Source organism: Besnoitia besnoiti, chromosome VIII (genome assembly GCF_002563875.1).
Source record: "Besnoitia besnoiti strain Bb-Ger1 chromosome VIII, whole genome shotgun sequence".
Classification (NCBI taxonomy): Eukaryota; Apicomplexa; class Conoidasida; order Eucoccidiorida; family Sarcocystidae; genus Besnoitia; species Besnoitia besnoiti.
This window is the reverse complement of record NC_042363.1, coordinates 890,381-909,086: the sequence shown is the minus strand read 5'-3', so window position 1 is coordinate 909,086 and position 18,706 is coordinate 890,381. Positions and strand designations below refer to the sequence as shown.

General features: G+C 53.6%; 3 protein-coding genes across 3 annotated transcripts; 1 reads left to right on the top strand and 2 right to left on the bottom strand.

Annotated features, from left to right (window-relative positions):
• Nucleotides 1-5,574: 5,574 nt before the first annotated feature.
• On the bottom strand, nucleotides 5,575-10,927 carry BESB_082610 (BRCA1 C Terminus (BRCT) domain-containing protein; the record flags this gene model as incomplete). Its single annotated transcript, XM_029366611.1, has 11 exons — nucleotides 5,575-5,652; nucleotides 5,957-6,041; nucleotides 6,203-6,300; nucleotides 6,923-7,032; nucleotides 7,320-7,446; nucleotides 7,820-7,959; nucleotides 8,241-8,374; nucleotides 8,718-9,487; nucleotides 9,690-9,886; nucleotides 10,160-10,496; nucleotides 10,847-10,927. The coding sequence occupies 11 exons, from the start codon at nucleotides 10,925-10,927 to the stop codon at nucleotides 5,575-5,577; spliced, it is 2,157 nt and encodes a 718-aa protein (XP_029217071.1).
• Nucleotides 10,928-11,289: 362 nt separating this feature from the next.
• Nucleotides 11,290-15,531, bottom strand: BESB_082600 (uncharacterized protein; the record flags this gene model as incomplete). The annotated part of the gene is made up of 6 exons (XM_029366610.1): nucleotides 11,290-11,337; nucleotides 12,762-12,971; nucleotides 13,280-13,566; nucleotides 13,811-13,965; nucleotides 14,179-14,444; nucleotides 14,527-15,531. The coding sequence occupies 6 exons, from the start codon at nucleotides 15,529-15,531 to the stop codon at nucleotides 11,290-11,292; spliced, it is 1,971 nt and encodes a 656-aa protein (XP_029217070.1).
• A 1,856-nt stretch (nucleotides 15,532-17,387) lies between these two features.
• Nucleotides 17,388-18,192, top strand: BESB_082590 (alveolin domain containing intermediate filament IMC1; the record flags this gene model as incomplete). The annotated part of the gene is made up of 2 exons (XM_029366609.1): nucleotides 17,388-18,039; nucleotides 18,155-18,192. The coding sequence occupies 2 exons, from the start codon at nucleotides 17,388-17,390 to the stop codon at nucleotides 18,190-18,192; spliced, it is 690 nt and encodes a 229-aa protein (XP_029217069.1).
• Nucleotides 18,193-18,706: the final 514 nt, after the last annotated feature.

Here is an 18,706-nt window from a genome sequence, read left to right as displayed (position 1 = left end):
CCTGCGCGCCGGAACGCCCGAACTTCCTTTTCGCGAGAATTGCAGGTGTCTGGGCAATCCAATCAAGGATTTAACAAGGAAACGGGCGGTTACGTCCGTATGAGAAGCCGGTCGCAAAGTGTCCCTAGGATGTGTACTACGCGAGCTGTGGTACAAGCGTCTCGACGTGTGACACGTACACATAGCCGCACGTACTAGTTGCGTGTTAGGCTTCGCTTCACGTGGTTCACGATTTTCCAGTTTGTGCCGAAGGGGTCGAAGGCGTTCTCGTCTGCTGCAGCTTCACCAGCATTTATCACTATGCTCGCGACGGCAGCAGCGCCTCTATTTTCATTCACGGCTTCGCGGATCGCCTGCCTCGGCAGCTCGGGAGCTTGCTGAAGCCCAGTCGGGTGCCGATCAGCAACTAGACACCATATACAGTTTTGTGCATCGACGAAATTTTAATCGGTCAATGAGGACGTCGGTGGGCCTTGGGGCACAAACAGAACGACCTGGACGTTTCTGCACCCGGAAGTTGTCAGTAAAAATACAAATGCGGTAGATGTTCTTGTGCAACCCCTACATCGTAGAGGTTTTGTGACCGTGCAGAGCCTGGCTTTGCTTCATTAAAAAGTGTTTTTGGGATTGCTTCTTCTTCGTCCTTAATTTGGAGGCACAGAGCGTTTGTCTCATCGTAGCGGCATGCCAGGTGCGAACTTTCCTTGGGAGCAAGCATCTTGGTATGGGACCATGATCACGGACGAACGCGGTGACGACAGATGGGTCTAGTAGGCGAAAAGCGACGCCTCTTCTGCATTCATGTTTCGCCGTCGTTCAGAAGTCTTTTCACAGGAGGGCAAAGGAGCTCATGGGATAAAAGTGGGGCGACACCAATTATGTTTGTCGCGCCCATAGAGGTGAAAGGCGAGTGTAAAAAAGAATTTGACAGCGTCAATTTGGCAATGTTTTCTTTCAGCGGGCTCTGATGTTGCTTGAAGCAATATGCACACCTTGTTCTGTGCGATGCCGTGACGCATCGTGGCTATCTAGGGTATGTGGTAATTTGAACAACGATTTGGCGTGTAACGACACCTGCTGTCGTCGTTCGGACAGAAAATCTACACGCGTGGTCTCGGGCCGTGTAAGCAAGTCCAAGTCTCCTGTCAAAGTACCTTACCGGTGTTTCAAAAAGGGATACTGACAGGATTTGACCTCCGTACACACTGAGAATCGTAACATTCAAGCGTAGTGAAGCAGCTTCGATACTACTGGTTGCAGATCCAAAGCTTAGCGGCGATATCACCCTCATATAAGGCCGCTGGCGTAGCTGTAACTCTAAGAAGGACTTTGGGCCTCGCCGTACACATCACTTGGTCAGCACCGTCAGCAATTCTGAGACGCACGTAGCGCTCCTATGTGGGCGTCATCGCAAGGCAGGGGCGGAGAAGCTAGAGTTTCATGTAAAGTTGCCTTGTGGTGAGGGAGCCTGGAGGGAGTAGGTACATGCAAGCCCCCGACTTCGTTCGTAGTTGATAGCTAACCTGATGCTTTGAGAGCGTCAAAAATACTAGAAACAGTGACTAAAACTGTCCGCGTTGCACCCTGGGACAGCCAGAAAGTATTTTATACGGGTCGAACTGCAAGTTAGAGTGCATGTATTTACGTGCACTGCACACAAACAAGACGAAAGCGGGCGCAGTATATCCGACTAGCAATGTTTTAGGCCTCCACCCGTGTAATATGGAGGTAGCGCTGGCCCTTCGCGCGGGCGATTCCGGGACACGTTTGAACCAGAAGCCGCACGATGCACGTTAATCATATTCCGTGCAACCTTAGGCTTTCCTTCACCTTGCCCTTGTGCAAGCACAATCGCATCAACAGGCCATACGGGACACCGGTCATTCCGTCAAGACACTACCAGTCCTCCGTTTAACCACATCTGAAGTATCTGCGTGTAGAGGTCCCTGTGTATAGCCCCTGACACCTGCCTCCTGTGTTTTTCCGGTGAATGCATTATCGTGGACTGTCTTTGCCAAATCCAGCTGGTTTAGGTCACGTAACGTTGCAAGCCTGATGCGACACGTTATAGGGCCACCACCACCGCCGCTTGCTGGCCATCGGAAGACGCCATCCTTTTGAAGGGCTGCTGGCCGGTCTTCTGACGAGGCGTTCTTTTTGTCGAGCCCCGACAATACCGACAAGCACGGAGGTGGCGCGTCACATCCGCGACATTGAGCATATGAACAATGCTGCTCTGCGGAAATTGAGTCGCCCATGTAGATCTGCTCCGTCTGTGATGCTAGTTCTGCTGCCATGACTGTTTTTCCTTCGTTCGATCCTGATGCTGCATCAACTTCAGAGAACTCATTTGCAGGAGTGCGGCAGCACTCGACAGAGTCACGGCGGCTGCCCACATAGGGTGTTGTGTCCCCCCGCGTCCTCGGCACGCTCCCGCTTCCACCGCTTGCTCTTCCTGTCGGCGTCTGCGGACCTGCAAAATTTGCTTCTAACGTCCGCCTTTCCTCCCTAGGGACAATAAACAATTCCCGGCTGCGAGTATCTGATACGGCGCCCGGCAAGAGGTGGAGGAGCCGCCTCTCCACGGCAGTCACTCTCTGAGGATCTTCGTGGAGGATTCGACAGAAGGACGGCGGCCCACGCGGAACTGGACAGGAAACTGCTCGGAATGAGGAACTGTGCCAACGGAGGAACGGATCGTCGGAGCTACCGTTACAGTACCCCTTTTTCGTGCTTTCATCCGGGCTGCCGGCTCTGGCTGTGTCAGCATGTGCCCTTCCGAGGTGCCCTGCTCGGCCACTCCGCTTCACGACAATATGTGTGTATGATACGTGTCCTTGAGCATCCCGAGATTCGGGGGCGTTAAGGAAAGATGTCGCCCAAGCGCTGCGGTTTGCCGTGCGCGTAGACCCTAGGCAACTGCTGCATTTCAGCGAACCCCTGTTCAAAGGGCACATGGAGGGCACCATACACAAAGAGACGGACGAGAGGCTTGCCTGGAATCCACGCACCTCGAGGGCAGACGCGATAGCCCGAAAGACCGGTCCAAACGCCGGAATATATCGGTCTTTAACGATACCAAACGTTTTTCAGACAGAGTAGTAAAACTGTATGGGGGCTTCTGGCGTGCCGTTCCTACAATTTTGCACTGGCAGCCGCTGGGGGTCGACCAGAGCCCTGGATCACGCCTAAGCCCTTTCGTCTTTCCACCTAGGTGCCCGCGTTTTTGCAGTGGCGCTCGTGAGAGAACTAATGCGCCTATCACGTGCTGCTCTACGCTTATTTTGTATGACTATATGTCAGCCTACACAGGCTACCTGGAACTTCTGTACCCATTTCGGGTTCAGGTCACTCGTTTTGGCACAACGGTTCAGTTAGCACTACCACGCCCAGAAACGCACGTGTCTTGGTTTGCCACGTAAATCTCGGTTTCTAGACCAAGTGGCCTGGCGAGGCATCCAGATCTAGACTTCAAGTTTTGAAGCATCAACTCGGCCGCTTCCACCTCGTTTTGAAGTTTCGCAACCTTTACTGCAGGCAAGCATCCTCTACGGTGCCACCAGAAACAGAGAGAGTCATCATGGCAAGAATAGTTTCAAAGCAAGGGATATGTACAGTTGCATGCATCTGACTTGGGCTTTCTGCTGTTGCTGCCGCTCCCACCCAAACTAAGGACTGAGGTGACAAAGGCCAACTGATGAGTCCCGCACGCCCATGCGTGCCGAAGAAGGATACACGCACAAACGGTCGTGCCAGTGCCTTACCAATTCGTGTGTAATACTTCTAGTGAGCTACTGACACGCCTGGGGTGCTTACGGTCTGCTTTTAAGCAGTCGCTCTCTTCTTCGGGCGCCTCCATCAGGGCTGGGGCTGTGCGACCTCTCTGCGCTGCTTGGTCTCGCTGTCAACGGCTTTTTACAGAGGCAACACTCCATGCTACCTCCTAAACCAATAGCGTACCCGATAATTCAAGAGAGAAAACGCCCCTAAGAAAACCGTTCTTCAGCCGCTACTATTTGATGCGGTTGGAGCCACTGAAGTGCCTGTGTGTCTGAACTTATGAACAACCCAGAATCGGAATTTGTTTGGAAGTGGTTCCAAAGGCCTACTGAACACGTCCGACTGTTCCAAGGTACTGCTTGTGGCATGGCAAGAACGTTACGAGGATTGAGGGCCAGCGCAACACAAGAAGAAGTGTCGCATGCGATTCTCTGGATCGATTGCTACCAAGATGACAAGCGACTTGGTGCTATGCAACGAAGAATTTCTGCAGAGACCGTATGTTTCCTGGTTGCAGGAAATGTGTTCGCCTGTTTTCTTAAGCCCCCTGCGTTCCATGGGCCCCACGCTTGTGGTTGCAAGTGTTCGGTTGCAGCGTACCCCGCATGCGATGAGTGGTGGCGGAACAACTGGATTCAAGCGCACTTGTGACTCGCCAGGAGACATTCCGGCTGCAAGGCGGCGCATTCGTGCGACACACCTTACTTCATACGGCCAGCAAAACAACTGCCACTGCGGCAATTAGGAAGGCTTCATGCGCGAATGCCGGGCTGCGCACAGGCGGGGGCGGGGCTCAAGTGGCCCACGACGACAGGAAAGCTTTGTTTTTGCTATCATGCAATGCGCCCATTGAGTTTGAGCCGCATCCTCCTCCAAACCGACTTATCCATTACTCGGCAACTTTGACTGTATTGGCACTATGTTTAGGTTCTACTTTTTCCGCGTTCCACGGCCTGAACACTCGTCACAGCTACCTTGACGTGGCAGGCGTGAACCACATGAGAGGCACCTTTACTACGCTTGTCCCGATTGCCGCGTGCAGGGGCTCGGTCACAAGCATCCTGTGCTCGGCACGCACAACCATATGTAGCAGCCCGCCTCTCCGATGAACACTACGCTCCCGTTAACTACGGTCAAGTCACGTTCATATGCTTATTCTAGCTTTTCTAGCCCACTTCTGGCAAGATTCCAGCGATGCGTATCTAGAGTTGGCAGGTGCGGACGGTGAGCTTGACGGACCGGATAAACACATAAAATAGAAGTGGTTGGCACGTCGTAACGCTCGAGAGGCAACAGTGGACGGGCGTGTGAGTAGTGACCGAACGGCCGATGAGCCCCTGTCCACTTCCAGTGGCGAAGTGACACATGTTTGAAACTAGTCTTGCCAAGCGAAGCCGAGTTCCTGCACTCATATCTCGAAACCGCCGCCATGAATCTGAGCTCCACACTGGCATGCGTTCCCCCAGAACAGCCAAGCAGGCCGACGTCACCATGTGGACTGCATTGACACCCACTACATAATCCATATTGCTCCGGCCTCCCATGGGATTTTCCTTATAATGACGGCCGATAAACGCCTGTCTTTTAGCATGCCAGGGTACTGCGTTGCCACCGCAGGCTTTCCCTCATAGGCGTGCTTCCTGAGTTCATGAATGCAGGTAATAAGCAAATGGTCACACACCGAACACATCCGGTGAGACGCGCAACAATGCAATCGAGGCAATGCAGGTCTGACTTAGACTGCGGTAGTTCTCACGTATGCTCCCGAGGCGCTGAAATCTCCCTCTGCCAACTTCAGCTTCCTCGGCGTTCTAGCGCAGCTCGCTTTGCCTGCAGCTTGGCTGTCGCTTCCTGTTTCCGCCGTTCTCCGAACTGCAACCACAGAAGGTGAAGTCGGACACCTGGACTTTCGACGCGGCAGCAACGTCATCCTCTGCTATACACAGTGCAATGGATGATTCTTTCCCGCTAATCTGTCAGCAGACTTCCCGTGTGCTTTTCTCTCATCGTCACTCTGGAAAGCGAGCTCCACAATGCCACATCTCACCCAGAAGGTAATCGCTACACGCTAAACTGCACCAAGTCGAAAGGGGCGGGACTTTCCCGAGATGACGTTTCATCTCAACTATTGAGAAATCTTTTACGCCATACTCGGGTACCGATTGCTAAGCCTCACCTCTATTCGCTCTAATAATCGCTTGTGCTTCTTCGAAAGAAGTGCCTTCTTGGCTTCCCTTTCCTCTAGTTCTTGCCGGGCTTTCCTGTTGAGTAACCAGCTCACGCATATGAGCACGACCAGTGTTTCGACAGCATGCCTGTCGCCGTATAGCACGCGATCCCCTCCCCTACCGACGAAGAAACGCTTCTACTGCCTTGACAAAAGCTCGAGGCTCTGGAGCCACCGCACGAATACTATTCTTACCCGCTCAATTTCAGTGCAGAAGGCGCAGAGCTATCCTCGTCCCGGGCCGTTACGTCGCTCGACCTCGGCCGCTTAGCGCTTCCGCTTGTGTTACTCGCCTGAGTACAGCATTTGCGAACATACAGAATTCGACGCTCCGCCAGTGACGGCAAACTTTGTGAGTCCCCTCACAACCGAAGGGACGCGTAAAAGTAGCTGCGATCCAATCCGCCCCCCTTCTGAATAGGCCTTTGCAGTCGAAACGAAGAAGAGGTCACACCTGATGGTTTCCTCTTGATTTTGATAGGGTATATTCGCTGAGCGGAAACCCCCGGTGGTAAATACCCAGTCGATCACTTTGAGCACGCAGTTGCAAATGCGTCTCCCGTGTCCTTGAATCTGTGTAATGTGCACTCCCACGGAGACATGGACGGCTGACGCCGGTTTAACGCGCCGTAGTGCTACACAGCTGTCACAGCCATGTGCAGTTACGGCGCCCAGCAGCCGCTCACTGGAAGAGGTTTCTCGACGCTTTTTGGCAAATTCGCATACCACACGCTGGTCCCACCATTTGGCGTCCCAGCGCAGAAGTGGAATTCCGAAGGCGCCACAGCCCGTTTGGAACAAAGACGTTGCGAAATTTCACGGACATCTCGTACCGGATTTACTTCAAGAATCGACTAGCAACAGAGGTCACCACGAGCATTCCATGGACGAATTTCCAGAATGCCAGCTTCTTACCGCAACGGAACCATCTTCGTCAGGCGAGTTCGCTTGTGCCTCTCCCTCGACTTCCGACTGGAAGGTGCGCTCCTGCTTGATTGCTTCGTCATCGTCCGATGCATCGCCACCTGCAGTTAAGGACAACATGGCTCATGACTCTCGCCATCTACCCAAAGCCCGCTTCCACGTCGCTTCCGCGGCAGATTTTCACAAGCGCAACTACGAGCGCATACTTATTGCCGGCTCTACACAGCGTACTAGGTCAGTCCGACACGAGGTCAGATAGGGCTAGGGTGCAGGGAAGGAGACTTAGCGACATCGGGTACCCTTCTTACACCCACACGTGAACACGACGTGTATCCCCGCTTTCTCCGCCGAACTCGGTCGGCGGCCCCTAAATTTAGATAGAACTTACTGTCAGCTGCGTCTAGGCCGCTGGTGAATTCCGACTGGAGACCTGCCGCGGCAACACCCTTGCGCTCCGCGACGAGGCGATCGAGAACATCTCGCTGTTTCGGCACGTAACCCTCTTTTCTGTCATCCTGAATCGCCGAAGCACAATTACCACGTCCCAAAGTGACTATGGGTTTAGGGTTTAAACTTGACGCAGTAGCTTCCTCAGTTAACAGAAGGCATGAGTGCCTGTAGCTCCACGCCGCGCTTCACATCATGCCGGCGTGGCCGGCGCGTAGGCATCGGGTTCCATGCGGCATCGGCGGGAACGATCTGATGGTGTACAGCGTCCCAGCTTAGCCCAGAGCCGCCCCCCGATGCTCCGCTTGAGAGGCCACCCCGGTAGCGAGCTGCGTTCCACATCTTCACGTGTCACGCTACCATATAGCATTTCGACCACCACAGCGGAGAATGATGAACTCGCTGATCCCACAGGTGACAGGCCGAGCGCTGCTCACTTACCACGAATGGCGAAAGATGAGGTGGCAGAGGCTTTCCAGGTGCATAAAGATGAATGGGCAACTGGATGCCGGTGTTGATACTGTCCATTACCCACTGGGGCTGTACGTAGTCTCGCTGGCTGTTTTCCATTCGCCGCATGCCTAAGGCACACAGTCACAGACCACGGCGAATTCTCACACACGGCCATAACTGCCTCCGGTGAAACAGCAGCCCTGGCGCTTTTCGGAATTGACTATCATGCTCCAACACGACAGTGGGCTGTACAGTTTTCCTGAAATTCCCAGTGAGTATACGAACAGCAAAACGTGGAGAGACGTTCTGTGTGCTGCCCAGCAGACCGTTCAACTCAACAGATCCTTGCGCGGGTTTCCTCCACAAACTGTAAAACAGAGAAGTAAGTCGTCGACTAGACCACACGTACACTCAAGGGGCCGATCAACGACGTGGTGCGTAATGCTTGAGTCGTCCTCCAGAAAGGGTGAGCCAGGGCCTTGCCAGCCAAGCTCCCCGCCACAGCTGCGGACCATGAAAGCGAACGGCAAGAGGGGCACCTCTCTGCAGGCAAAAGACGAACGCAGTACCCAAAACCAGCGACAAAATACGACGAAAGCAGTCACCTGGGGATGGTGCACCCCTGGGTAGCAACCAGGCCTCGTTCACATCGATTGCTACAAATACCTGCCCGGGATGCAACGGTAGAACGAATCGACCGCAGAACCTACTCTGCCCGCTCGAGAATCTCTTCGACCGTGTACATGTTACGCAACAACCAACATGTGAACCCAGCGCCAGTGATCTGTTCCCGCGTCTCTAAAGTGGCATCACCGCCCTCGCCAACGCAACACTCAACGCATGACCTCAGAAAACCCAACGAAATTCCCCAAGTGGAGATCCCCACCTGCTCAGGAAAATGACGCAGCCCTTGAACAACTGCTGGACAGCATGTGGCTGTACCCCACACACGGATGCCGCCCCTTCGCTCTGCTGGAGTCCCTCTGCGGTATGCTTTGCAGCACTAGGCTTTTCGTCGGCGTCAGCGTCTTCCGTCTCATCCGAGTCCTCTGCTCGGTCGCCTTCCTCACTGGGCTGCGCCGTCTCTCCGACATCGTCATCGTCCTCCTCTTCTGGATCCTCGTCACCTTCGCTTTCGGCATCTGCTTCGCTAGACGGTCCTGCTCCTTCGTCTGATTCTTCCTCTTCCTCTCCCTCTTGTTCGTCGGTGGCACCGCTGCGCTCTGCCTCTTCACCGTCTTCGCGGGGGTTAGCACTTTCTCCCCTGGTCGCTTTGCCTGCATGCTTGTGGACTTGGTCGGTAGCAGTCTTTTTTGTTTGGCCCTCCACAGGCGCGGACTCTCCCGCGGTGCCCTGCACGTCCCGCGTCCTTCTCGCCTGAAGAATAGGGTAGCGCCACCCTGCCATCCCCCAGGGCCCATCTCCATGCAGCCCTCTCTGCTGCGGAGGCAGCCGGCCCGCCGCCAGAGCTTTGATTGCAGCCGCTTCGTCCTTCCCGATGCGGTGCTTCCTCCTCACCGCCTCGCGCTTCGTGGCCGTCGGAGGATAGGCGAGGCCAGCCAGAAGGAAGAGCTTGAAGATGACCAGGTGCAGAGTTGCGGAGTACAATTCGAAAAACGTAGATAAAACGCGGAAGTCGACTTCCTCGGGCATTTCCTGGAAAAAAAAGACATGCAGATTTGCCCGTGAGAGGAACAGGGAACGACTCGTAACGGCTACCCTTAGAGCAGCGATACGCTAACAGAGCCTGCCGCAGGTAAACTTCCATCGCTTCAGCCTCCGTTGCACCTGCATCTGCTCTGAAAGAAAACCAGCCCCCAGAGAACAAACGACGCACCAAAACGGTTCCAGCCCTTACCTGCTTGAACTGGTGGGGCATCAAAAACGTGACTGCGTGGCCAAGGAACTGAACTTGAAAGTAGTAGCCCTTGATGGACGCAAATACACGACGAAGAGCGCGTTGCTGAGTGGCGACCAGCAAGAATTCATCCAGCAGCTGCCCTGCTTTGATGCAGTACTCCGCCTTTACCCCCCTGCGGCTGTCAGCGGGAAGCACTGCAGAGCATAACCGCAACACAAAATCTCGTCGCCTCTGCCGTCCTCCGCCTTTTCTGTTTTGCTACGCCGCCAAGAGGCGTTTAAGGTTTTGCTTCACCAGCTCTCTGCCTATATGAATGAGCAGCACAACTGGAAGTTCCACCAGCGAGAAAACTGTCAGGCCTGGTACATCTGCCTCGTCTCTTCCCACGTCAGCACCCGTCGGATATCGCGGCTCTCCAGTCACCAGACACTGAACTCCGGAATCAATCCTTTGTAAAAAGAGCTTACTCGCAAAGATGCAGATAGTGCTCAGGGCATCGTCGAGATCCGCCACAGCGTCGCTGAGAGTAGGAAACCGCTCTCGAACAATGTGGTGAAGCCGAACGGCCGGTTTCGACCGCGCATATCTCTTGGCAAGTTGCATTTCCTTTCTTCCTAGTGCACGCCGGACCTTTTTGTTGGTCGCCTTCAGCTGTCTAAATGTCTCCAGCAGCGGCTCATGTGCAATGTGCAACACATCTTTGGTATGGTAATAGATCTTGTCATTTCCCTTCTTCTTCTTTCTCGGGTCACGGGGATAAATGCCTTTCAAGATACATAACCGCCGAAAGCTCGAAAGAGGTAACTGCAAGAGAAACAGAAAGGCAGAAACACCCGAAAAGATATGGTGCTGAAGCCGGGGCCACGACGGATACCGACGCTGGAGCGACGTGCACGAATGCATCTCTCCATCAGTGTACTTTCGAAATTCACATGCCTGACTGAGTGCCAAGAGGTACATATGACAAATATACGAACTACCAAGAGAGCTCGATGTAGGCGGGCCATTCTCGAGGCGTTCAGACCATGCCGCTCCCCAAGTCGGTCCGTCTTTTGTGCCAAAACGTACAGGACCCCCACCGAATGTTAGCATATGGCTCACAGCTTTCAAAAAAAAACCATTTCCTCACAGTCCGTTAAAACTAAGTGACATACCTGCAGTTTCTTGAGCGCCTGGCCCCTGGTCATATACTGAGCCGCTTCGCCGCGGGTCCCCGCCTTGATTTTCTTCCCCATGGCGATTCATGCACCTCACAACCAGAAAACCAGCCTGAGCAATCTTGTCATAGGCATATGCAGCGTCAAGGTCGACAACACACAGGATCCCTTAATACTCCGCGTCACGAGCTCCTCTTTGCTACATAAGATCCGAGTACGTACAGCCCGGTGGTAGGAACTCCCGCCCCAGTGCCGCGTACTCCCACATGCAAATGAGACAAGGCTGCGTCACCTTGGGACACGGCAAATGATGATGAGCAACGGGGCAGTCAGAAACGAGATCAGCCGCCTGTTACGCGTGAGAAGCCAGATCAACAGCTGGACGGGCCTGACAGGTTCCAACTTCAGCCTCACAATGACGTGTTCACGCAACCCCTATCTCATCTTAGCAGATCAGGGGGGTCGGCAAACATAGTGCAAAGTACGGCCTGCAAATGCGGACAGATCATGAAGTCCGCTGTTTGAGAGTAATTCATCTCGGGCCCCACACGTTCATGAGGTAGAAAATGCCGTGGAGTCGACGATTCGCATGCGTGCGGTGATGTTGAATGATGCATGCAGGGGCACGCATGCACGATGCCGGTCGCTGTGGCCACCCGCGCCATAAAGGACGCTGGTTTCACGCCTTTTCTCACAGCAATTTTCCAGGCCTCCCCTGGACCCAGTATCATTTTTCTTCATAAAATGCTTTCCCTAAATATGTATACATGTGCTACTAGGAGCTGAGACCAGAATATATTCGTACAAAGAGGTGTTGCCATTTCCTTGTCTCCAGTACCCTGTGGGAGACGAGCTGGGACCTTCAGGCTACCACCTCAGGGGAGCCTCCCTTCGACAGGCGCAAGTTTTCTTTTCATTCTTTCCAACGTCGGTTCTAGACCGGCATTCTGAAAGCTTCCCAGCTCCCCTCCGCGTGCCCTAGTCAAACTATCCATCAGAGCCCTATTTTCAATAACTGGTACGTGGGTCACGGTATTTCAGAAGTCGCTCGCGGGCGGTACCCTGTGTTCAACTGCCGAACCTGGGACTGATGAAGAGAGTGGAGTTGTTCGTCAAGCAGACGCTTCGGTTTGAAAACATGGATGCAATCGTATTTATCGTACCACAGCTATATACCGGTTGCCATGTACGAAGAGCAAACCTAGGAAACTCAACCGATCTCAGTCTAGTGCCGAAGTTTCTTCTGGAACTGGTCTTCGGGGAACTGGAAAATCCTCACAACCGGTACGCGGTCCAGAATCGTCGAAAGTGGCGAAAGGTAGCACCAGCAGGCGAAAATCCCAAGCAATACGAGCTACTGTTTACCACACCAGGCACAAGTGAAGGACTGTCAGCGAAAGCAGGGCCAGCCATGACAGTGCATGTGGTTGTCTGTCTTCACATCTGGAAAACTTTGGGGAAATTGATAGCTTGGGATCATGTCACCGCGCACAGCCTGCCCATGGGCCACGAGTGGAATCGGCCCGGTTGCCACATAGAGACGTGTCCTGTTGTCTCACTTAGCCGCGGCGGTGAAAACGGGAAATCACCGATACATGTCACGGCTCCATTCCTTCGCATTCGGGCAGTGAGAGAAGGCATCGCTCAAATGCGTTCCATCTACAAAGGAAGGCAGACACGTAACCGGAAAAACGGGACGGTAAGGCGATCGTGCACGTGCCGCTCCGTCGGAAACCGAATATGCATCAGTACGTGAGGCGCCTAGAATGCCTTTCCTGCTTGCTCCTACATGCTAAGGTAATTTTTGTGGGAACTGCGTTCTTGATCTGTATCAGTAGTTTTTTTTTGTTCGGTTCGCGTCCAGAAACCGGCTAACCCACCATAGAGAGTAGAGCTTCTACACACAACGTACCTTCACTAGAGCAGGAAAGAAGCGAATTCCTTGATCTGGCAGGCCAGAAGGGACAAGACGCCACCGCATTAGCTGTGATGGAAGATTATATCTCTGTAGCACGCCCCCGTTGCTTTCAGTAGAACCGTCTGATCCGACAGCCACGTGCGACGAAGAAGGAAGGTCATCAGTTGCGATGTACGCGAACGGGTAAGGCTTTCCATTCAGGTCCTGCGCACATGAGATGACACTGCCCGGAGTGCTCTTCCTCAAAGGTGCTTAGAGGCGTCATCAGCGAATGCCTCATATCAACAGCGTGCTGTGGCCCTCCCCTGAGTGAGCTGACAAGTAGAACGGCTCATATGGGAGCATAACTTCCAGTTCCAGTGCATTTACAACTGCAAGGCCAAACTACGGCTGCCGGCTTGCGTTGGAAGGACAGATAGGGGGCTGGCAAAAGATCACAAGGGCATCATAAAACGCCGGGCACTCATATGCATCAAGATGGTGTGCCGTCGCTGAACTCAGGGGGCTCGTACCTCTATATGGGGATCATTGGGGACAATGGCTGCCCATGAACTCTCATCGGTGGTGCCACGGCTGCCCGGTAATGAGTGGGTCAGATAAAGACGTTCAACGCGACGGTCACCCACCGTCCACCCGCTGCCGTCGGGGAAATCCTTAACATACACCGGAGCAGCACCAGGACCTAACTCAACAAGCTTATATACGCCGTCCAAGAGGTCTGGTCGTTGTTGATCCAGATTTTGAGCGCACGCGAGATGAGAGCGACATGAAAGCTCAAAACCCCATAACAGCACGCTTGCTGCATTGACAGAAGTAGAGACAGAGGCCTTCGCGGTGAATGTGGAACGTGAGAGTGTTCTCATGATCCGAAATCACTCCTCTGCTTCTACGAATGAACTTCTCCTCAATCGGACCGCTATTTCATAAGCCTGTATCTTAAGCCATCATTTACAGCTGCGGAGACGAGCGGCAACTCTTTGCCCGGCCTCAGCTATAGAGGGCTGTGACACTTCCTCTGCAGGTTGTTGAGTAAGGTTGCTTACAAGGCGGGCCCCCGTTGTCCTCGTTGTCCCTCGGCAACTCGTCTCGGCCGCAAGGTGATATAGGGATCTCCAACACAAAAGTCTTGCACTTTGCCAGCATCGCGGGTGTGGCTTTCTCTGTCATAATGCACTCGTCGGTTCGAGCGTTGTCACTCCTACGACCGCTCAAAAGCCCCGCCTCAGATGCCGTAGGAGGGGAGAGAATAGTTGGAACCCTATCTGTGACTTCTAGTCTGAGCTGCCTTCGATTAAAATACTGACGGTCATACGTTAGGCGACCCGAGCGGTGGCTTGCCCAGCTAACTGCTCAGGCAATTTCTGCCATTCAGTTTAGTGTCTGCATTAACGGTTACTTACAGGAGCCTTACATGGCATCAAAATGAGCCGGAGACCAAGGAAGAGTAGCGTCAGTTGCGCCCAAAGCAAGAGCCGTGTCCAGGCTGTCCAGAGAGCCTTTAAGATCCTCTTCCAGCGCCCACAAGAATGTGGTAACTGGAGAAATCACTGCGGAGACCACCTGCAAAGGATATCCTGCTTCCTGTAGCTGTCCGGCATGCATTGCCATTTGGCCCCCATGAGAGTCACTGTCCGTTTGGGGACGGAGACCAGTCATCGTAGTATGGCTGGCCAGTGCCTGCGGGCATGGCGCATGTTTGCAACGACTGGCATGTGAGGCGAAAGAGAACAAACTGAAGGGACAAACGCGTTGAGTGTACCTCTATCTGTTCGACGTGGCTCAAGAAGCTTTCTACAATTTTAGAAAAAGGCCATTCCTCGACAATCTCTGGAAGGTCGCGCGCAAACTCGCGCATAGTGGTGCACTTCAGATCTCTTAATTCGCAATAGTTGCGAATCTCCTCGTCCGCCATTGTAGCGGCTTTTTTCATGGCCTTGCTCAATGCTGCATCTCCATCTACTAACTCCTTGACATCGGCAAGAAATTTTTTTGTGTCGAAATCATTGAAGCTGATACCACCTGATGCGTTACTCAGCTCCTGATGCAGGGTTTTTGTACGCAGTGATGTAAGCGGTTGAACGTTCCTGAAGGTCTCCTCGGACACATCTAGGCCTTGCAGGAGCGACACAGCCTCATCCTCGTCAGGCGAAAGACCGACGGATGCCAAAGTGTATTGGTTTTTTCCAGCCCTCTGAAACGACGGTACAATGGGAAGCATGACTGGAACCACGATCTTCGCGCCGTGCCCACCCTGTGGGTGCAGGAGATGTACGTCGAGCACATCTGGTAAAGCCTCACCTGCGAGTAGTGTCTCATTGGTGCGCGATAGCTCGCCAGGGATTCCTCTGTGCGTGCCAGTCTGCAGCGCAACGGGTCGACTCGGTCCATACGAGGTAGCTGCTGGCGCACCGTGGGACCATCCTCCAGAAGAAGACGCACCGGTATGCATAGCAAGGGGTCTGTTATTTTGCAAAGCATCCATCATGTCTATCCTAGGCCAAATACCGTCTGAAGGGGTTTTCTGCTCTGCAACTGAATGGCGGGCTATCAGGGGCAGGACGCTGATCGGTAGCCTGTCGCGCGGCGCGGCGACCCCCGGTATCAGGCTTGCCCCAGAAGGTGGAAACCCTGACCACGCGCTTGCCGAAAACGCTGACTGGCGGTTAGTGTACGACGCTGAAGCGCCAAACTCCAAAGGAAGCCCACCGAATGCCAGTATCGTTATGATCATGACCTTCATCCGCGCCCACGTACAAGACTCCATTCCCAAAGAACGACAAACCGTGCGGGCGGTGGGGGATGACTGAAAGCATACAATGAATTCGAAGCCGAGGAGCAGTAACCCGGATGATCCGTTGTGTCTCAATTTTCAAATGACAAGTGATAGACGCAGATAGCAATGAGACCTTGATTGTCAAAGGCAGGGCACACTGCGTGTGCTGCCCACGCGCTGCTCCAACAAGTACGCGCCACTTCCAACTGCGGATCTGCACTCGCGCCAAGGAAACTGCCCTTTTGGTGAGCGTTTCATGCGGGACGTGAAAGCACGGGGGCGCAGAAATGAGGGTGCCTCGCAGAAGGACAGGGCCACAGTGGGCAAGTGAAAAAGACCCTTAACCCCCGAAAATTGAAAGAAACGTTACGATCCGTGTGCCACGCTTTAAGCCAAAAGTCCACTCCCAGATAACCGCGACGCATAATAGAAGTCAACTATCAACTACAAACTTGGTGGATGTAAAAAAAATGGGCAGGCGCTCATGTCTGGCCGCTGCTCGCCCGCCTGGTCACTAGAGTGTGGCTAGCGTCCCGGAAGAGCGTCCCGAGCATCAAGCCATCGCTGGGTAAGGCGGGGCGACGGAGGGCAGGCGGCAGGTGCATAGCGGGTTTTTGCTCGACCGAGCACAATTCTACCCTGGCGACAGGACAGGCTTATCTCACTGTGTGATGTAACTAGAGGGTCTTTTTGGCCAAAGAAGAGCAAGAACTGAGTCCGATGGTCGGTTTGAATGTGACGTGGTACGACTCCGAAGCGTGGTTGGCGGCAGCCGGCGCTGGTTGGCCTGTGTGGAGGCGGCGCGTGCACGTCTGCATCAACGGAAGCGTGGTCACTCCGCTGGCTTTCGATGTTGGTGGTTGGCCTGTGCGGAGGCGGCGCGGTGCACGTGTGCATCAACGAAATCGTGGTCACTTCGATGGCTGTCGACGTTCTCACGCTCGCTAAGCAACCACGAGGGGCCAAATGCGTTAGGCAGAGATTCCTGTCTGCAACTGCGTTTGCTCTTCCCTGTGGGCGTGCACTCACACGTATTTTCTACTACGAGAGAATTCTGCCCGTGATGTCCACTGCTTTACCCCGTTAGAGGACCACTGGCAGAGCTCCGTTACTCGGCGCTCATGCTGAAGCAAGAGATAACTGTTCACATTTCCTTGGATACTAACCCCCGTGTTCAACAGTGATTTCAGCCAGTCCCTTTTCCTTTTTGTGGCAAGTGGCAGTTCGTTACCTCGTCAAATTAACCGTGCATCGACGAGGGCACCACAAGCAGTTGCGGTGAAAGAGACGCACCGCTTGCTTTGTGTCGAGAAGGTCCATCGCCGGTAGCAGGGACAGGACCCGGCAGTAACGTCTGCCACACGATAGAGAGACCCGGAAAAGGTCGGTATTGTGTTCTCATGGTGCAGGGAAAAGTGGGCTGTCGGGCATGTTACTGCTACAGTGGATCTGCCTACTTCAGAATCGGTACTTCTCTGGTACGCCATGCGAATGAGAGGCTTGCAAGGAATCACAGTTGTGCGGCACCGTGGGTGTGTGAGCTGAAGATGGTTGGCTTTCTGCAGCGGTGCGCGGAAGCCACTAGTTTACTGTTATTCAGTCCACAGTTCACAAGACGTGTGCATCGGGGTTAACAGCCGCAGCTACCTGCAGGACGCGTGGAACTGAAGGCCAAGAACTTCCGCCGCGGTGACGGCTTGGGTGGCAATCGCCTTGACTGAGGAATCCCGATTTTTCTCTGCGCAAAAATGAGCCACGAAGAGCGCGTTCATTCTCTGGCATCTGCATTACCGAGAGAGGAGGCCACAATGAACCACCGTGAGGCGGGTGATTGGAAGCGAGGGCACATGCTCGGCGCTCATAGTCTATGCCATCGGAGGCCGTGGAAGCAAGACATTGTAGAAGAGCAGTTAATCGAGCCCCGAGTTATGAGGCAGAGTGATGCACGAGAATGGATTCAGATTGCCCTCTTGCAGCCGGTGGATGTTCGGACGAAATATGTGAAAGTTCCCGTCGTGAAATTTGTGGATAAATACGTGCCGAAGATTATGTATCATGAGAACACGATCGAGGTCCCTCGAATCGTGCACAAGACAGTACAAAAATTTGTTGAGAAACCATACATCAAGTATGTTGACAAGTATGAAGAGGTTCCTGAAATCCGATACAAGTATACATACGTGCCCAAAGAGACAATCCAAGAGAGGAGTGTCTACAAACCGCGTTTTACCGTCGTCGAGAAAGTCAAGTACAAGGAGAAACGGCAGGTCAAATTTGTTGACAGGTACGTTGAGATCCCTGAACGCGAAGTGGCACTACAGTGTGAGGCCGGGATATTTCCGGAGAACAACCAGTTGGTTGATCACGTGGTTCAGGGAGAGGAAGCCGCGGAATCGTCAACTTCAAGGGAAGTTCGTCTTCTGCCGAGCGAAGACAATGACACATCAGGAGAGGAGGAAAGAAAGTCCGACCAAGATGTGACCTCTAGTGACCTTAGCAGTGAGTACAGTTTCGGAGGCAGGTGCCTGAGAACTTGCTGTAGTGATTCCCGTGGCATGGCGCGTTCTGGAACCCCCCTATGGAGCGTACAGTCGTGCGTGTGTTCCGAATGCAGATACACTTCGTAGCCGACTCCGCGGGTACCCTTCGTAAATGCGTGACTTGGCGTAGACCCTAAGAGGAATTTCAGCGCTGGTTAAGCCAGTTGCCCATTGCGATGATGTAGAAATCCTCAACATCTTGGAGTTCATCGCACTGGAGTGCGTTTTCTTCTTTTCCTCCTGTGTTTGGTAGTTCGGCCGCGACACAGCAGCTCACGAAGCGTTTTATTGTTTAACTCAAGGGCAGCTTCAGGTTGGTGGTGCGCTTTGCCATAAGTTCTCGAAATAACTGAGGGCGAACTCGTTGTGCATAATGATTTGCCGGCGTGAGGGTGTGTGGAAGGAAAACGATCTTGTTTCTGTGTCGGCATTTGCCTTGCTCGCGGACACGGTGGTCAGGCGTCTGTACGTGCTAAAGAGTAGCGCAGACCTTGAAGAACTGCCAAGACCCTCTAAACGATAGCGAGCCCTGCCTGCAAAAGTGGGTAGGGAGCTGTATGATACATTTTTTGGTACCGATGCAGCAGTACCAGTGACCAATCAGGCATCACGCGTTGTCACAGCCC